The 19,316-nt window shown below is 43.6% G+C and overlaps 1 protein-coding gene and 1 long non-coding RNA gene across 6 annotated transcripts in view; one reads left to right on the top strand and one right to left on the bottom strand.

Annotated features, from left to right (window-relative positions):
• The window catches only part of TTLL5 (tubulin tyrosine ligase like 5), an 899,574-nt gene that overhangs the window by 221,850 nt on the left and 658,408 nt on the right, over positions 1-19,316 (top strand). For all 5 annotated transcript variants that reach the window (XM_069208446.1, XM_069208447.1, XM_069208448.1 and 2 more), the window contains one exon: positions 10,110-10,201. In XM_069208446.1, the coding sequence (XP_069064547.1) occupies positions 10,110-10,201 (92 nt within the window). The remainder of the gene's footprint in view (positions 1-10,109; positions 10,202-19,316) is intronic.
• LOC138260193 (uncharacterized) overlaps positions 1-19,316 on the bottom strand; it is a 331,452-nt gene that overhangs the window by 170,614 nt on the left and 141,522 nt on the right. The window lies entirely within an intron of this gene.

The following is a 19,316-nucleotide window of genomic DNA, read 5'->3' as shown; positions in this document are numbered from 1 at the left end:
ATTTATTGTTCTGTAACGTCATCCACATTCTATTTATTCACATACAGCACACAACCATGGGCAGAGGGCCAGCCAACTTCACTCACAGGCTAACCTCACAGTGATTGATGGCATTCTTGTTTTGAACCGGGTGCACATCCACATAAAACATTTTCCCAGTCAATGGAATAACTGCTCCGGCTTTTTGATCTTAATAAAAAACAAAACTGGCTTATAGCAAGAGTTTGCTTCGTTTTTGTATTACAAGCCAAAAATGTAAAATGGCTGCCTGTACATGCTCATACATTGAGAAGCATGGGCACCCACCTTTTGATATATTTTACTTTAAAACAAAACCAATCGGAGATTGGTTTCTCTCAGAATGCATGTATGCACATGCATGGGCTACCACCTTTCACTAAGTTTTTAATGATGGCTTTTGCATGTGCACCTGTGCATCCGTGCACACATCTACCTCTAATACAGCTGAGAAATTACATGGGCATGAGCTGCTGTTCTTGGGTTGGCAAGAGTAACTATTAATTGTTTTAAGTATATGAAGCTGATACTTAGTTGGCACGTTGGGATAGGTGATAGGGTGAAATTGAGAATAAAACCTAAACATCGTACTGAGTGAGAGATGGGTGGAAAACAATCACATATATTTAATTAGTAAATTGATGTTCAAGTTTGCTTTTGCCCTAGGTGTGATTGCTACCCAGATAGACTAGGGTTTCTTGAAATCCTAGTTAGGAGAAAGGTAGATGTGATCTACAATATCGGTCACACCTGAGTCCCTACCTGTCTAAGAGAAATGCACAATTATATATGTGCTGGTTCCTCTGGGTCAAGGAGACTGCCTGTGAAATTATTGCTTTGCTAACTAGATTATACTATTAAGGTCACTCACTTGAGTCTGCAGCACTTGACCTTATTAGTACTCAAAATTATGTATTGTATCGTACAGGTTGACTTACCACTATCCTATGAGATAACACATAGGCTGCATACTCCATATCCCTGCATATGGTTTTGTATGCGCCCTATGAGAGGTGTTGACCAGTTCTGATAGAGACTTCTAATTGCAGATTCCTCAACTTTTGAACATTCCTCAGGCGTCATACTGAATCCGGAAATGTTTACAGCTATACCTCTTCGCACCGGTGGGGGTGGATGTTGTTCGGCTTCGCACTGCTGTTCTGCTCAGGAAACGATGTGTGGAGTCTATACAGGTGCCACTACTGCATGCTGATGTCGGTTCCTTTCTTTCTGTGCCACCAGACATGGATCCAGAGCTACCCTTCATCTCTGAGTCCTTTTTTTATCTCACAAATTTGAGCGTGCAAGGGAATACCTCTCAAGACATGAGGTTTTAAACCCTCAAAGGATTGTAGCAAGCTAATGTCTGTGAGAAGTCCTCATCTGGTTTGCATGTAGAACCTTGGGTTGAGCCATAACTTTAAAGCCTGTAATGACCGAACATCAATGAACCCAAAGTACTCTTTTACTCATGAGAACCCAAAGTACGCTTGTACTTGTGAGAAGGAGCAATGGCGCCCCCATTTTTCCCAATCTCTCTCTCAAATATAGTTGATTTTGGAGCCTATCCCTCAAATTGTCCTGACACAACCTGAGTTTCCAGTGCCTTCTGTGACACTGAATCAGTTCTAAGAGTTCTGTAAGGCCATGCTTTGACTTTTCGAAATCCCTCTGACTCACTCTAACCTGCCTGTAAGACCTAAGGACCAGAGAGGGCCTTCATCTGAGCTAGCACAAGCAGGTTCATCCTTGGTGCCAGTTGAACAGTCTGACACCCACACCAGGCCTTTCTCAGCTCCTGTACCGATTCTACCTTCAGCTCCGCAATCCGCGCCAGTTCCCAAAGCATCAACGTTGATGCAGACTCCATCACTGCTGGCATACAAGATGCCCAGTGTGCTCTCCACCTCCCGGTCAGCGCCACTATGATCTCAACTGAGGGCACGTCAGGTTTTCATCAAAGCACAACCTGCATTTGACATTCCACCGCCAGAAGGAAGATCCCACATATTACCTTCTTTGTTTTGGCAAAGATTCTGACAATGATTAGTATACAGGTGATTAATTTGGCCGGCCCTACCATGTACAGAATGGGTATGATGATCTCCGAGAGGCCAGTGGCCTTTACAACTCTCTTGATTCTGGCCTTTTCACACACTCCAGCCCTGTCACAGAAAAGAGTGTGTCCCTAGCAGTGGTAATGTGAGGGTACTCGAAGTTCTTGACCCCCAGCTCCACCATCTTGAAAGTCAAAACCAATGTCTTGACTGAGGTTCTTCAGCTGCGGCAAACCTCTACGTAGTCCCTACTATCTTTTAACAAGACTTTTACTGATACTCTTCTAGGGTCCTGGGCGACACCTTGCTCTGCCCCCCCTGGAAATCGCCAATCGCAAGACGCCATCGACCTTTTCAGGGTGACCCTGCTTTTTTGTGTCTTGGGCTCCCTCTCTGGAGAGCATAATGGTTCAGGCGTTTACTAGCTGGACAAACCAGCACCCCGCAGAAGCACTCTGTAACGTTTGGCCAAAGGGGCTGTTGCGAGACTTGCGCCCTCTCACTGTCTTCCTCTGGAAGGACAAATTCATAATGTTCACCCTCGCCCAAGTTTTGTCTGCCCTCTCCCTTGGAGACTGAATGGTGGCATTGGTTATGCAGGATGCCTATTTACTTATTTCCTTTCTGCAAGCCCATTGCACTACCTGCGGTTCACAGGGGGAAAGGAGCATTTCCATTAAGTAGTTCTCCTCTGTTGCTCACAAAAGTGATGGCATGGTAGCAGCAATCCTTTGGAAGTTGGGGGTTCCAGTCTTCCCCCTACATGGATGACTGGCTGCTGAAGGTGGGCTTGCCCAGGCAGTTGTCAACCCCCTCCAGACTACGGCAAACCTCCTGTCATTTGGGATTCATTATCAGCGTCCCAAAGTCACATCTGACTCTTTCTTCTCACTTTTGTCCCATTCTGGAAACTGTTCAGTTTTGTACCTTTTCCCCAGAAAAGAGAGTTTGGAACATTCAAGCTATGATCCTGATCTTTCAACCTATGTCCTGGATTTCAGTGAAGTCAGCTCTTAAGGTGCCAGGCCCCCTCGTCAAAAACTGTGTACGCCTGTTGCTGGACAAAGTTGTGGCTTGGTGCAGCATGGGCCAGATAGACTGCAACGCATCCAAAACGCCTCGGCCCGCCTCATCCTCGACGTACCCCGCAACAGCCACATCTCCGCACACCTGAGACACCTGCATTGGCTCCCAGTCAGCAAAAGGATCACCTTCCGTCTTCTCACCCACGCACACAAAGCCCTCCACAACAAGGGACCGGAATACCTCAACAGACGCCTCAGCTTCTACGTCCCCACCCGCCCCCTCCGCTCCGCTGGCCTCGCACTTGCTGCCGTCCCTCGCACCCGCCGCTCCACGGCGGGTGGGAGATCTTTCTCCTTCCTGGCGGCCAAGACCTGGAACTCCCTCCCCACCAGCCTCAGGACCACCCAGGACCACTCCGCTTTCCGGAGACTCCTAAAGACTTGGCTGTTCGAGCAGCGATAACCCCCCCTTTCCCCCCTAGCGCCTTGAGACCCGCACGGGTGAGTAGCGCGCTTTATAAATGTTAATGATTTGATTTGATTTGATTTGCTGTAAAGACGGAGACCGGCAGTAACAGGTAATCATTTTATTCTTAGATAATGCGGGTACATTACTGGAGCAATGTCGGAACCGCTCCGTTCATCCTAACTACTTTCATTCCAACCGCCACCTCCCGAACCCCCGTCCCGTAGATCGAATGTCAACCTTCCACATTCGATCTACGCACCACACATCTTCCCCTCTTATCAACAACAACAAAAACAAATAACATACTTAATATCGGAAAATACATATAAGAGAAAATACATAATACATGTACCTCTAAAGAATTTTTTTTTTTTTACATTGAATTGGAAGCATTCCCATTTAGTTAACTTCCCATCACGAATTCATTGAAATGCCTTGGTAATTTCCTTTCTCTCAAACTTTTACGAATAGGTATCACGTCATCCTCCCGATTCCTGGATTCAAGACCACGGGATTCACCACCTCCTTCACCTCTGTCTGACCGCGCATCCTCGTATCCCCACAAATATCCACTCTCTTCATCAAAATCTTCACACACAGATTCCTGGGAAAATTTACTTGCTTTAAACAAACTCACATGCCGCAAATTACGTACTCTTCCATCCTCAAGCTGAACTGCACCATTCAATACCTTCACCACTTTCATAGGACGTGACCATCTCGCATTCCCTTTATTTATTAGCCCAAAATATTTCACACGTACGTACTGTCCAACTGCCAAGTTTGGCATAGTTTTTCCACTATTGATTTTGCTTAAAACTTTGTTTTGATACTCCTGCATCCGATTTCTCACAGAGCTAAAGTCTACCCCACCAAAACTTCCTTGCCTTCTGTTCATCAACCACCAAGGAATTAGTTTAGAAGATGGTTTCCGACCCCTCAATAACTCAAAAGGTGTTTTTCCAGTGACTGAATGTGGCGTAATTCTGTATGATAACAACATATTTTGGATGGCCTCCTTCCAAGACAAATTAGATTCTAAAGCTAATTGTATAGTGTCCTTGATAACCTTGTTGAACCTTTCAACCTGACCATTACCTTCAGGATAGTATAATGACACCCTCACATGATTTTACCCCACAGCTCTTCAAAAAGGAACTCATCTTAACAGAAGTAAGTTGTACACCATTGTCTGAAACAATAGTTTCAGGAATTCCTTCCCTCGCAAATACATCTTTTAAGAATTGGATCACAGTATCAGTAGTTATATTGCCAACCATATGAACCTCTGGCCATTTGGAAAAATAATCAACTAGGACAATCGCATACCCTTCCTTAGCATGTAAGTTAACAAACTGACCTATAAAATCAATTGCAACTTTGCGCCACGGGCCATCTGGCAACTCCACCAACTGTAATGGTACCACTAATGGTTTCACAGACTTGTCACTCAATACACACTTACCACACTCTCTTACCCAACGATCTACCATACCATCTAACCCCGGCCACCAAAAAACTTCTTTGATCTTCCTCCTGGTACTTGCCATGCCACCATGACCTTCATGTCCCAACTTAACAATGGTATCACGCATACCATAGGGAGGCACAATTTTATCACCTCTTAATATAATGTCATTCGGCACAGACAATTCCTCTTTAATCTTCCAAAATGTGCTGCTCTCGCCTCGTAAACTACGTTCTGATGGCCATCCTTTCAAAATAAACTCCTTCACTTTCAACAAAACCTCATCCTTCTGCATTTCTCTCATCCACACACATTCAGATAAATTGTCATGCACATTCCCATTTTGCAGAAACATAACATCCTTATAAGTGAACGCAACATCGCACTCTCCATCATCAATTTCCTCGGCACTACTATGCGATAGTGGTAACCGAGACAACCCATCTGCCACACAATTACTTTTCCCTGGAAGATGCAAAATCTCAAAGTGATACATTTGTAATTTCGAAGCCAACCTTGCCAACCTAGGAGTGAGGTTCCTTCCCCCTCCCAGGCTCAAAATATTAATCAGAGGTTTGTGATCTGTACAAATTTTAAATTTGCGCCCCCATATGTACATCCTAAATCGTTGCACAGCCCACGTAGCGGCCAATAACTCCTTCTCAATTACAGAATAGTTCCTCTCTGCTTGAGACAGAGTACGAGAAGCATATGCGACCACCCATGTGTCTCCTTTCTTCTTCTGAGACAAAACTGCACCAATACCATATGCTGAAGCATCTACTGCTATAGTACATTCAGCAGTTTCATCAAACGATTTGAGACAAGATGCATTGACAATTTCTTCCTTTATAGTCTAAAACTCCTTGGAATGTATCTCTGTCCAGCAGAACGTCGCATTTTTCCTCAGCAAGGCACGGAGGTTCTCCACCTTGGATGCAAAGTTTTCCACAAAGCGAGAATAAAACTCTGCTAGGCCTAAAAATGATAACAATTGTTCCTTGCACCTTGGTTCTGGAGCCTCACTAATAGCTTTGATGTGACTAACCTAAGGTCGAATACCATCCTTAGAAATGAGATGACCTAAATATTCCACGTGGCTCTCTCCAAATTTGCACTTTTGATCCTTAGCAGTTAATCCATAGTCACTCAGTGCTTGCAATACTGCTTTTAAGTTCCGGTCATGCTCAATTCTGTCGCGACCATATACTAAAATGTCATCCTGGAATACCTTTGCCCCCTTAACATTCAAAAGTATTTTGGACAATTCCCTCTGGAAAACTGCAGATGCACTAGCCAATCCAAACGGCATCCTTTTGTACTGGAACATCCATTCCGGTGTAATAAAAGCTGTACAATGTTTAGACTCAGGACTTAAATGTATTTGGTGATACGCACTCGCCAAGTCGATGGTTGAAAATACAGTAGCATCTCCAATAGACGACATCAATTCCTGCAAATTTGGTAACGGAAATGCATCTATCCAAATTGCATCATTGAGTGCCCGCAGGTCAACACACAACCTGAGGTCCCCACTGGATTTTTTTTTTTAAGAACAGAGTCCAGTCACAATAAATTCCGGCACATCCAACAAGTCAAATGTATAGACAAAGGTTCTTTTTGTAATTATAAGCACAAGGTGTGCCTATCACCGTATTCCAAATTAAACGTGCCAAATTCCTTGTAATTGTATTTATTGCACACTAAGCGTGCCTATTTTCTTGTAATTTTAGACAATATTTGCATGCACGAGGTCTACTCCTTAAAGATGGCTGCTAATTTGCTATTTGTAGGCACACAGGTGTGCCTATCACCGTGTTCCTCAATAAAGATTAAAAAAATCTCCAAACCACTTCAAAATGGCTGCCTCAACGGTGTTGTTCACTCTCTAGAGTAATTTGGGCACACGCCAACCCATAATTCCTGGCGTAGTTGCAGATATTTTTCCCGAAACAGGAATCTTGCCAATACAGGACATCAAGAGGTACTTAATGCACCGCCCCTCAAGTTATGGAAACTCCAGCAGCCAGAAAATCGCCATTGGACATCAAAAGGTACTTAATGCGCCGCCCCTCAAGTTATGAAAGCACCAGCAGCCAGAAAATCGCCGAAAATAAAAGCACGATCCTCACCTCCGACATCGCTCCTGCCCGCCTCGTCGCCACTGTAAAGACGGAGACCGGCAGTAACAGGTAATCATTTTATTCTTAGATAATGCGGGTACATTGCAGGAGCAATGTCGGAACCGCTCCATTCATCCCGACTACTTTCATTCCAACCGCCACCTCCGGAACCCCCGTCACGTAGATCGAATGTCAACCTTCCACATTCGATCTACGCACCACAACTGCCTCCAGGCTAAGTTGTCTCACATTTTTTAGGCTTTTTTTTCTGTCTCTCGCCCAGCAAGGTTTTGCTCTGCTAAATGGTATGTTACGGATCTCTCAGCTTTTTGATGGCTGCTGGATCAGCCTTTATTATTTAAAATACCAGCTGTGATACGTTTTTTTCAAATGCCTGCAAAATCTGTTTCCTCAATTTCCCTTTGTCATGCAAGAGTGGCACCTTAACTTGGTTGTCGCATTTTTCATATGTACTCCCTTGGTTCCACTTCCCAGCTGTCCCTTGCAGCATCTCACTCTAACGATGGTGATTCTCGTTGCTATAACATTGGTGCGGTGTGTGTAAGTGAGCATCAGGCTCTCTGTGTCAGCATGCTGTACGTCATCTTCTTCCTGGGCAAACTGGTTCTGCGATCATCCTTCTTGCTGAAAGTTGTGACGGTGTTCCATCGCTGATTACATCACAAACACTGCTGGCTGTGTTGAAGTGTCATAACTCTACTTTGGAATGGATGAGGGAAGCAAAAGGAGGAATCCATCCCGTGAGCAAGTGATGCCAGATGTAAATTATTCCCTGGACCATAAATTTACATCAGTGCTTCATACTCCCTAGTAAAGTCACTAAAAGAATGCCTCTTAACTAAATTGTACACCTGTTGGAATGTATAAATAAGACTTTCTCAACCATGAGGCATTCTGTAAATGTGTCCCCACCGAATGCCAGCAGGATTCATCTACCTCTCCTTATGCTAGCACCCGGTCCTTTCTTTCTAAGACTTTGCCTAAAATAATCTCTGCCACATCGAGGCCCATCGGTAGTTTTTTTAGTGGGCTACATCAACACACCTTTCCTGGAATATTCCAAATTTCTGAGACTAACTATCCTAATTGCCTATGGGAAGTTTTTTCTTTGTCGGATGATCTCTATTGTCCCTTGAATAGCAGAAAGTATGTTTGATATGATTTGCTATAACAGTAACGAAGACGCCTGTTGTGAACAGTGTGAAGCACGCTCATGTGAGGTCAGTATGTTTGTAAAGAATTTACACTAAGAAGTGGGTGTTGGTTACAGTGTGGAACATGCTGATTGATGTCTTGAAACTGTTCTCTTCCCGACCTATGACATTAGATGTAGAAGTGTCAGTGTCCATAGCTTTGGATTGTTGGTTAATGTAACAATGTTTTGAAAGTCACTTACACTTCTTTAAGTGTTAGCCAAAGTGCCATGCCATTCGATATTGATCGGGTCATTCCTGATCTTTTTTTATTGAAAATAACAAAGGCTGAAGATATACATGCATTTAAAAAAGAGTTGCTTCAGGACTTTGCAGGTTTTACATCCAGGGGTAAGGTTGTCTCTGGGAATACCTACAGACAAAACTGCAAAGCAGGACAACTGGTTATGATTAGTCTGTATTCCTCAGCCCGACTCTTTTCACAAAGGGGGTGAATGTGGATTCCCAAAAACCCTCCCAGACCAGATACATGGCTCTGCAATTGGAAGCTACGTGCAGGATACTTTGTGTGCACAAGCAACATGCAGAGAACCTCCATTATCTGTTGCAGGACCTGTGTTCTTAGCAAGGACGCAACCCACACAGAACATATTCTCGAGCATCTAATACAACCTATGCAACCGAATTGTCACATGTCGCTACTCACCACATACATGCATTGTGAAGTTTAGGACCCGAGTAAAGGGGACATTAACTTGATTTAGCATGGAGAGGCTTAGTGGAATCATTTCTAAAGAGTGCAGGTAAAATGCATGTGCCTAGCACTAAAATCACCGACTGTTAGCCTTCCCACCCTGTATCATCAGTCACGCGCATTTTGCCTGCTTCCCCTGGGCAGCAGAACCTTGTGCTTTACAATACAAAAATCCACCTCAAGTTCCCTGTAGGAAAAACACACGGTCAGCTAGAAAGTGAAACCTAAGGGCAGGCACAGCAGCCTGCAATGCGTGAAGACATTCGTCCATACAGCAGATGAGTATGTCTACTAAATCATTTTTCTTTGAAGTCAACCGGCTGGGATGTATAACCCTCCTATATCCTGAAACCCTGTCTGCCCTTTGTGAGTGTGGCCATCTCCAAAGATGGATTGACAACTCTATCAGCCCCGAAGAAGGGCTGCGCATGGCAGTGGGCAGCAGACTGTAAAAAGCGACTATGAGGGCTATCAGTTGGATCAAGGAGAAGACACCGTATCTCCTTCTATCTCTTGTGCATACACAGGTCATCACTTCACTTATGTTTAACATTAAAGGTTGGATACGTGAAGTGTTATGCAGAGAGTCTCTTGATGACTAAAGAAAGCACTCTTGCAAAACCTGCGCTTTAACAGCTTGGTGTTTGTGGAGGGTTCCAGGCTCAAGAGGGGCCACCTTTGGCAAAACGGCTTTGTTATCCTAAATCTGCCCCTTCCCCTCTTTTGTGCAACAGCTTCCTTCAGTCACCGAGTAGTGAACTGGATTACCTGACACTTTGGATAAAATGAAGAATAATTTTGAGTAATTTTGACTGTAGTATCCTGGTTACAGTGTTTCTTTCCTCCTCATTAACACTTTGCGTCCATCCTTAATCCTCTGTAACTGTGTGCTTCATACAGATGTATGTATATTTGGCTAGTCTCTGAGACGTCATAATAGCTGCGCCAGCCTTTGACATGCAGGTGCTGGCTTGGGGTGCTGCTACGTTTTACATCTCATTTCTGTCCTTTTACTTCCAGATAAAAATGTTGCGAAGAGTGAAAGAGGAGTTTGAGCGGAGAGGCGGCTTCATTCGCATCTTCCCCCGGGCTGACACATGGGAACTATATGGGTGAGTCATGTCCTCCTAACAGCATATATTCTTTATAAATTCTACCAAATTGTGCATCTGAATGTGGCAAAAGGGGTTCTGGAACCCACGGTGCCACTGGTTGCAGTGCGCATGCTGAATTTGACTGCTGCCTTGTGATAATTAGATCAAGGGTGTAAGGGTTCTTGGAGCCCAAGAGAAAATATTCGATATATTGCTATTCAGGCGCTCCTTCCTCCCTCACTAAGGACTTTTTAAAGACAATTTGTCTGGCATGCTCATTCGTAGTAGCAGGTACGCCCTTCAGTGACCTTAGTGCAGCATGTGGCATGTTGGATTACGCAGCGGCTGTGTACATAATGCTCACACCCGGATCCATCATTGCCATGGAGGAGGCGGATATCACAAGTTGTGGAACCCAGAGTCTGGAGCTCAGAATGTATTCTGCTGATGTCTAGACTGTAACTCATCCCCTGGATGTTGAAACCTTGCTTGTTCCCTGCAGCTTATGGCATGGACACTGAACTCTGACATTGCCCTGCAGTTTTTTACCTGGATTCTGAATTCCAGACTGTGTTCTGAAGTTCATTTCCTGGAAGCTGTAGACCAGAGAGGATGGCAGCTCTTGCTATGGATGCTTAACCCATACTGTTAAGCAGCTCATATTCTGGACATTGAAGCACATGTTATCCTGCAGCTCTTGCCCTGGATGCCGAAGCCAAGCCTTTGTTCCAATGCTCGTGTCCTGGATCCTTAGTCCCAGGTTGTTCTGCAGCTTATGCCGTGTTCGCTAAAGACATACTTTGTGTAGTATATGTCCTAGTCATTGAAACATAGCTAGTCCTGCATCGAAGGCACTGAATGCCGAAGCCAAAGTGTGTCCTGCAGCTCATCCCTTGATGCCAAAGCCCGGGCTGCTCTGCAACTTGTGCGGAAGCTGAAGATATGGATTTACTGCAGATGATACCCAAATTCTGAGGACAGGACTCAGCTGTACAGTAAATGCCCTCAAATTCCTGGTTGTTCTGCAGATCATGCCAGGTGTGCTGAGGCCAAACTGTGTACTGCTTATGTGTTAGACATTGAAGCAAAGTTGTCCTACAGCTCATGCCTTAGATATCAACACATATTGAGCTCTGCAACTCCTCCTTAAGCACCAAAGCTCAAAATGTTCTGCACCCCATGACTTGATGTTTTCCAAATGACTGACAGTGTTATCCAGATTATGATGGTCCGTGCATTCACTACATCAACAAGCACCTCAGAACACCTTTATTTGCAAATTAAAATATGTTAATTTCTTAATGTCAGTGAACTTCTCTCCAGTCATTCTAATGATCTTGCAGAGTGTTGAAAAGTGCCTGTCCACTGGGGGTCACAGTTTATGTTACATCACAAGACCGGTTGATTTAATTGAGTTTCCTATTTGCTATTTATCACTCATTTCGTAATCTTTCTCGGAGCAGTTTGTGAGTGTGATGTGTTTCCCAACTCATCCAGGGCGAATGCATTTTTTTCATAGAATATCTGATTCACAAACTGCCTTTTGTAGTACTTTAAGTAGTACTACAGTAATACTACCTACTAAAAATGCAATTCAAAAACCTTTGAGTGTAAATCTACACATTCACCTCTCCTGTCTTTTCTATGATGAGATCCTTGCACATGTAAGTTTACTACATAGTAGTAAATGTGGGAGGGACTGGGGGAGTGTCTGCAAAAGGGAGCATACTTACTATTAAGGATCAAATATAGGTTTAGGAAGAAACGTGCACCCATCAACAAAAGAGTAAGTCACTCCTATTTACAAACTGCACTCTAAAGTTAAAAGGAACCAAAACAGTAGTCAATGTACTCCAGCTGAGAGCTGGAATAAGTCCAGCACCACGCATGGCCAACTACTGGTACTGCAACACCCAAAGTAATGAAGATATGGACATAAAATAAAACCAAATAAGCTACAATGTAAAATTATACAAAACAATTTAAACTAGTTAAAAATGTAAACACATTTCATATAATGGTAAGAAAACTTTCTAAAAATACATTTATTATATTATTTTAAAATATCTTAATGTTGGATTTGGAAATTAATGTAACATTATTTTTTGTTTTAAAATAATTGTACTTTTAAATTACTTTTAATTATTTTTATTCAGCACTTTTAATATTTAATTGTGTATATTTGGTTGTTTTTTTTTTTACTTTAGGTGGGATTTTTTTCATTTTAAACTCAGAAAAATACTTTTAATTTTAAAGATTCAAAATAGTTCACATTTAAATGGAGTTATTAGTGCTTAAGAGATTCTGTGTTCTAAATGTATAAGCTTCATTTAGATTAATATTGAACATAAAAATATGTTTACACATGTTTTTAAAGCTGAATAAACATTTTACTTTTCCCTATAATTTACCATAGGGGAACATTTCCCCTGGGGTGAAGCCCCTCTAGGGTAAAGTATAGGGACAGTTTAAAATATTTAAACTTTACAAAAATTAGTAAATATTTTTATGGTAGATATTAATGTAAATTACTTTTATATATTCTAAATATAGAGGAAAATATGAAATACTACTGTATCATTAACTTTATTTTGAATTATTTAAATATTAAATTAACCTCTTTTTCAAAGATATATATAAAAAAAAACTACTTAAAGTAACATCTTTATGTTTATTATAAATGAAAAATTACAAAATGTTAGGTATTCAATTATTGTAATTGTTTTTTAGAAAAATATTATTTTGAATTATTTGCAATCACATGGACAGAGGCCTGCTTTGGTCAGAAGACCACACATTTCTGTGATTGTTTTTTAATAAAGCAAACTTTTTTAAAATGCAGCTCATTTACCTTAAAGGAAAACAGGATGTGTTTAAAAGAAATACGTTTGGAAACTTTTTAGGAGCAGACAGTGGCCCCATGGACCACTGGATACTCCTAAAAATGTTTTTGACTATTCACAAATAAAAAATTGCCTCTTGGGGACCTCAACCTGTTTACAAATGGGTTACTAATACCTTTCATTTGTTGGTTAAATATTAATGTTTCGCAACTGTATTTTATTTGCAAAACATTAATACATAATAGGAATCAGTATGTGACAGGGACACCCTAAACACACTCCTTCCAAATACCAATTTGGCATGGTTTCTTAAAGCCATTTAGCAATTTGATAATTTGTTACCGACTCGCTAAATGGGTTTAGTGCATTCCATATACACATTTACTGTTTGCAAACTTTGCAATTCACCAAATTGCAATGCATGCCACAGTAAATGTGTTCATATATATGCCCCTTAGTTATTAATGTTACACTCATTGCAAGCCTAAAAATCTCTCTGTGCATCATAAGACATCTTTTACATTCATACTAGCTATAGCCTAGTCAGAAGGGTTTTCCACCCTTGGGCATCAATCAATGTTTTCCAACAGCATAAAAGCACTTTTCTCATGTTGTCAACTTTTCTGCTACTTTATTTTTGATCTTCCTCAGTATAAACTTGAACCATAACAAATGTTTCTTTCTTTAATTTCCCTCAGTGAGCTTGATAATCATGGGATTCCCCCTTGGGCTATTCTTGTCTTATGTCTTGAGGTCCCAGAAACGTGCTGTAAAGTCAAGATGGGACCAAAAGTGCACTCGTCTTACAAAGAATAGTTACAACCCCATCTACCTGGGACTTTTGAGTCTGATGGTGGTGGTAGTTTGACTTATAGTGAACAGACAGGTCCTTTGGAGGAAGAAAACTACCAGCTTCCCCCAAGTCTCTTAACTTGAGCCCTTTATCTCCATTAGTGTGAACTACGTATTTAGTTTGAAACTATACTTCTGTGTAAGTTATGGTTGTGTAACATGTCCATGTGCTAGTCTGGCTGAGTGTATGGGGCAGTCTATTTCAGCTGTGGAGCCAAAATGGCCACCACCATGTACATGTATGTGGATCTGTATGGCAACCCTAAATGGTGTAAGACTTTGTGCAAGGTGCCCAGGTCTCTGCCGACCATTGGGCTCTTTTGCATTCCTATCTCTATTCCCCTAGCACTGTTGCTCTTGGAGCTACCAGGATATCAGCCCTATGAAGATGCCACCCTCTCTTCCTGCCTGGATCTATGTCTCGTATTCTACCTGGGTCAGTCAGAACCATCCCAGGAGAGACTCCTGTTGTCCATGGTCTCTGTATCCACTGATCATTCAGAGTCCGTACACCATGTGATTGAAGGAGCCCCTTTGAATTCAACAGTGCAGGGCAGCTGAATGCCTAGCTTTCAATTTAAGCACTGGCAATTTAGACCAATACATTGTTCCACAATATCAAATCACATCAACCAGTGATGAAAGTGCACACCAGTGCAGTTCAGATACACAGTCTTTCCTAACTCCTACCTTCCTATTGTACTCAGTATAAGTCTAACCTGCGACCTGATTGATGTGCTGCTGGCTAGCCCTACAAGAAGCAAGCCATGCCTGCTAAGGAGGAGGAAGCTGGACTGTTACAGAAAAGAGCCTGCGTGCTAGTAAAGAAGCCCGGCTGCTTATGAAGACACTTGTGAGTCAGTTTTAAAACTGCGCTACTCCAGAACATGAAGTCGCCCAGCTGCAGGTCAGAAGGTTACCACAAAATTGTTCATAGTCTGCATCTGCTTAATTGTCACCAACCAATTCTTTTGATGGATCTGCTTCAGCCCTTGCCCCTTTCTGCACTCCAGGAAATCAAGAGCCTCATTACAAGGCTGGCGGTCTTGAGACTGCTGCTGTGGCAGTCCGACTGCCACATTGACACTGGTGGTCAGACCGATAGGGTTCCGCTATCTCTGACAGGTTGATGAGTCCAGAGACTCTGAAGATTACAGCAGCTTGGGCCTTTGGCCTCAGGAGCCAGAGGTAGCTAGAGGAGGGTACCCTGTGTCTGGAATTCTTAACTGGAAATCCTTCAACTGGTTTTGGAGATGTTTGTATACTGATCCCCACTTGCAATTCCCTAAGGCACCTTGGGCCCAACTTTGTCCTTCCATGCTCGGTGCATGTGGTAGGTACCTCCAGGCTTCTGAGCAAACTTAATATTGAAATTTTCCAACTGTGACTGGCCGTTTTCAACATACAAGTGTTTAATTTTTTGTCGCCATCTATAGTAGGCATTTCGGTGTATGGGTACTGGAATAAGCCAGTGCTCCATCTTACTTGCTGGTGCCTAGTAGTACTTTTGCAGATGGCCGCTCATTGTCCCTGCATGCCTCAAAATCGCTGTTGGTGTTCGCTGGGCTTGGGTGGGCACAGTGGGAGAAGAATTTGCACATAATCATTTAGATATGGAGGCGATTTGTGACTGGTGCACTGAAACTTCATTCAAAGTGCAGTGTCCATAACAGGAACCCTCAGATCACTGTAGTTCACATTGACAGACTTTTGAACGTTTGCACAGAACACTGCAATTTGCACTCATGTTTTGAGGTTAGACAATAATTTTAAAATGATCTTGTGCTCACTCACAGTATCAAATCACAAGCATCTTTGGAATAACATTGGCTTTGACCCCCATTGTAAAGCTTCTAGCACTTAGAGCTTAAGCACAATAATAACATTTGGAGTCCTATCTCTGGCTACAAAGGAGCTAGAGGACTTTGTGTCTTTAGTGTCGATCATTATTTAACTGTAAATCTTTTGTGTCGCATGTACTAAAGTACTCTTCGTTTTTAAAAGTAAGGCACTCATTTGACATTTAATAAATATGGGGTAAAATGTGTTCTGAGTGTCCAACTCTCATCACCTCCTTGAGTAAGCCTTGGATTGCTCTTGGTAATCCAGTTTAGGGTCGAATAGCACTGTGGCCCAAGGACACTAGTGATAAACCGCTCCAGCGATCGCATGTGGAAACCAATAACCTCAGACTGACACGGAGTACCTGAAACTTGCTCTTACAAAGGCTGCCACTCCTCTATCACCATTGAACCTAGGCCACCACCAACTCATGGATCCCCTAAGTGGTATTGAACAGTTTTGCTGTATAGTTTCCACAACTCTCCTGGGCACATCTGCCCCATTTGCTTTCTTGGTATCTTTTGCAGGTCTTTAGGCTACAGATTTTTTGTTAAATATGTCATTTTTGGAGTTATGATCATGCCTGATACCAGGAGTCCTGATACATAAGAACACATTTATAATAATCAGACCCTCCCCACCCACCCATCCCTTTCACTCCATTAGTACACACTGGGTACAATAAGCCACTTGCTGCTTGTCTATTGCAGCATCTTCTGCACATCAAGGGGGCCCATGGCTGCTCGAGCAGCCTCACCTACCCGATACAGACCACCTCATTAACTTTCGCAGCTGGTCTGTACCATTAGCCGACAGCTCCTATATTCCCTTCTGGTTCCAGCAATGTATTCAACATTTCTTTCCACGTCTGCAAGTTATCTTCCACTCTTTTGTCAGTGTGCACCTCCGTCATCCCACTTTCTTTCGCTAGCACCCATTTCCCTATTTCAATGCGCCAAGCAGCATGCGTGGGGACTCTAGGTACAAACAGTGTATTGCCAGTCTGTGCCTGCTTAACACTAGACCAAGAGAGAGAAAGTAATACCTAATTTTTTCGTGTTTCATCTGCGAGTTAGCCCCAGCAGACAATGACGTACTGTGGTGTCTATCGAAATGACAGTTGTCGTGACAAGATTTGTGACCACCTTTTTCCAATATTCCTGAACTGTGCCACATACCAATGTCATATGCAAAAACACAACCCTGGAGACACCACACCCAGCACAAGCTGGTGATTTTTGTAGGTATATTGTGTGCATTTACTCTGGTGTGATATATGGGCGAAGTATAAAATGAAAGTGAATCAGCTTAAAGCAAGCATTGCTTACCATATTTGACACCAGGGCGCATGTGTGCTTTCAGTCTTGACTCCACCTAATCCTCCTCCCACTGTTTTCTGGCCACTAGCAGGGCTTACAGCCGATCCACCTTAAGGGCTTTGTATAGATAGGATATCAGATGTCTGGTGTGAGTGCCGCACAAGGGCTTCCAAGTTATTGCTTACCCAAGGTCTTTCCAGGAAATATGGCCACACCTCCCTTGCCATATTGGTCAGCTTAACAAATTGCAAGAATTGGCCCGCTCCTGTACCAGACGTCTCCCTGGCCTCTACAAAGGTGAGGAGTTAGTCCCCATGATACAGGTCCTGCAACTTATTACCTCCCTCCTTCTCCTAACCCCACATGGACATATATTGAGCTAGCCATTAAAACGGCTGTAACCACTTTAAAGGCACCTCCCCAACGAATGGTGCCCATCTCAAGACTTTCTTAACCATTGTCTCCCACGCGTTTGCCATGCTCCTCACAATGTACGGGGTTCCTTAATTTCTGTCACCCCCTTCATCAGACAGGCAGGCAATGAGTTACGCTCTATCAGTTTCCCCTAACAGCTTTGTCTCACAATTTTCAGCATTTCCGTGCCACATCGCTGCATAGTAAAGTTGGGCAGCCAAGTAATAGAACTCGATATTCTGTGAACTCAGTCCACCCCCTCTTTGTCTCTCTTTAGTACCGCAAGCTGTACTCTGCTTCTCTTCCCAGCCCACACTAGGGAGACCAATAAGCTGTCCAGATCCTGAAAAGTAGCCTTCAAGACTGACCCCAGTGAGTTCTTCAAGGTATAGAGACATCGCAGGAGAAACACCATGGTCGCCACCACTACCCTGTCAATCACCGAAAGAAGCAGGATGTTCCAAAATGGACTCTGGACTGAACTACCCAGCTCTTGGACTCCCCTCCCCATATTATACACACAACACCGGTGTTCTGTATTTGCCAACCTGATCCCTAGGTAGGGGAAACAATCCAGCTCCCATCTCAGCTGTAGCTCTGGGAGATTTTCTCACATATGCTGTGCCAGCGAGGCTAGTGGAAACACCATGGACTTCTCCCGGTTGATCAGTAGACCAGACACCCTGCTGAAGCTCTGCATCTCCGCCAGCAACTGGGGAACTGCCGCCTTTGTGTGCGGCAGGCCCACCAGAGTGTCATCGGTGTACATTGACGCCACATGGTTGGGTGTCCCCAGCTGAAAACGTCAAGGTCCCCAACATGTCTCACTGTTGGGCTGCCAGCGGCTCAACTGCCAGCGCGAACAACAGTGGTAACAAAGGACACTCCTGCCTTATACTTCTTTCCACTTCCCAGCTGCTTGAGGTTAGGCTCCCAGATCGTACTCTGGCCACCAGGTCCATATCCCACCTAGCCTCGAAACTGTGGACCAATGTCCATCCTCTCCAGTACTGCCATCATAAAGGCCCAGTCCAAGGTATCAAAGGCCTTTTGATGTCCAAGGCTACTAGCGCCCCCTCCACATCTCTGCCCTCCATTTCATGCAGCACGTGAGTGAGCGGTTGCAGGTTCATGTGTGTACTGCATCCCAGGATAAACTTGCACTGGTCCCCATGAACCAACGTCACCACCACCCAGAACAGCCGGTTCGCAAGAACGTTAGCAAGTATTTATAATGGACAGGGGTCGGTAAGAACCTAAAACTTCTGGGTCCCGGTCCGGCTTTGGCACCATTATGATGGTGGATTTTCTCATAGAGGCAGGCGGTCGGCCGGCCGGCCTTGCCTTGTTGTCAACATCCAGCAGTCGATCCACAAGTCAGCCCCCAAGCAGTGAATAAAAGTCTGCGGGGAACCCATCAATCCCCGGCATCTCACCCTGAGATAAGCCTTTTATAGCCTCTGATAGCTCCTCCTGATAAAGTTCACTAGCCAGGTCCTGTGCTTGGCGCCAAGAGACTCTTGGCATGACCACCTGCTAGATGGCAATATAACACAAGCAGTGACCTCTTTAAAGACTCAAATGTCCTTCTAGAAGACCTCCTGCTCTCTGTAGCGGGCAGGGTCGCACTGATAAAAATGGTCGCATTACTGCTTTACGAATCTCCCAATATATATCCCAGCATCATATTTTTGTTCAATAGAACATATACTTTGGGGATTCCTATGGCATGATTCACATTGCCGAATAGCGCTCTCTAAACTTCACACGTCTACTGACCAGGGTGGTTTGGCGCTTCTTAACTATGACCTTTATTACCATGCGGCACAAATACAGTGTATTTCGCACTAGTTTGCCTGCCGT

The sequence above is a fragment of the Pleurodeles waltl genome, chromosome 9, assembly GCF_031143425.1.
Source record: "Pleurodeles waltl isolate 20211129_DDA chromosome 9, aPleWal1.hap1.20221129, whole genome shotgun sequence".
NCBI classification, from domain to species: domain Eukaryota; kingdom Metazoa; phylum Chordata; class Amphibia; order Caudata; family Salamandridae; genus Pleurodeles; species Pleurodeles waltl.
Note: the sequence above shows the minus strand (reverse complement) of the source record. Positions and strands in the feature narration are given on the sequence as shown.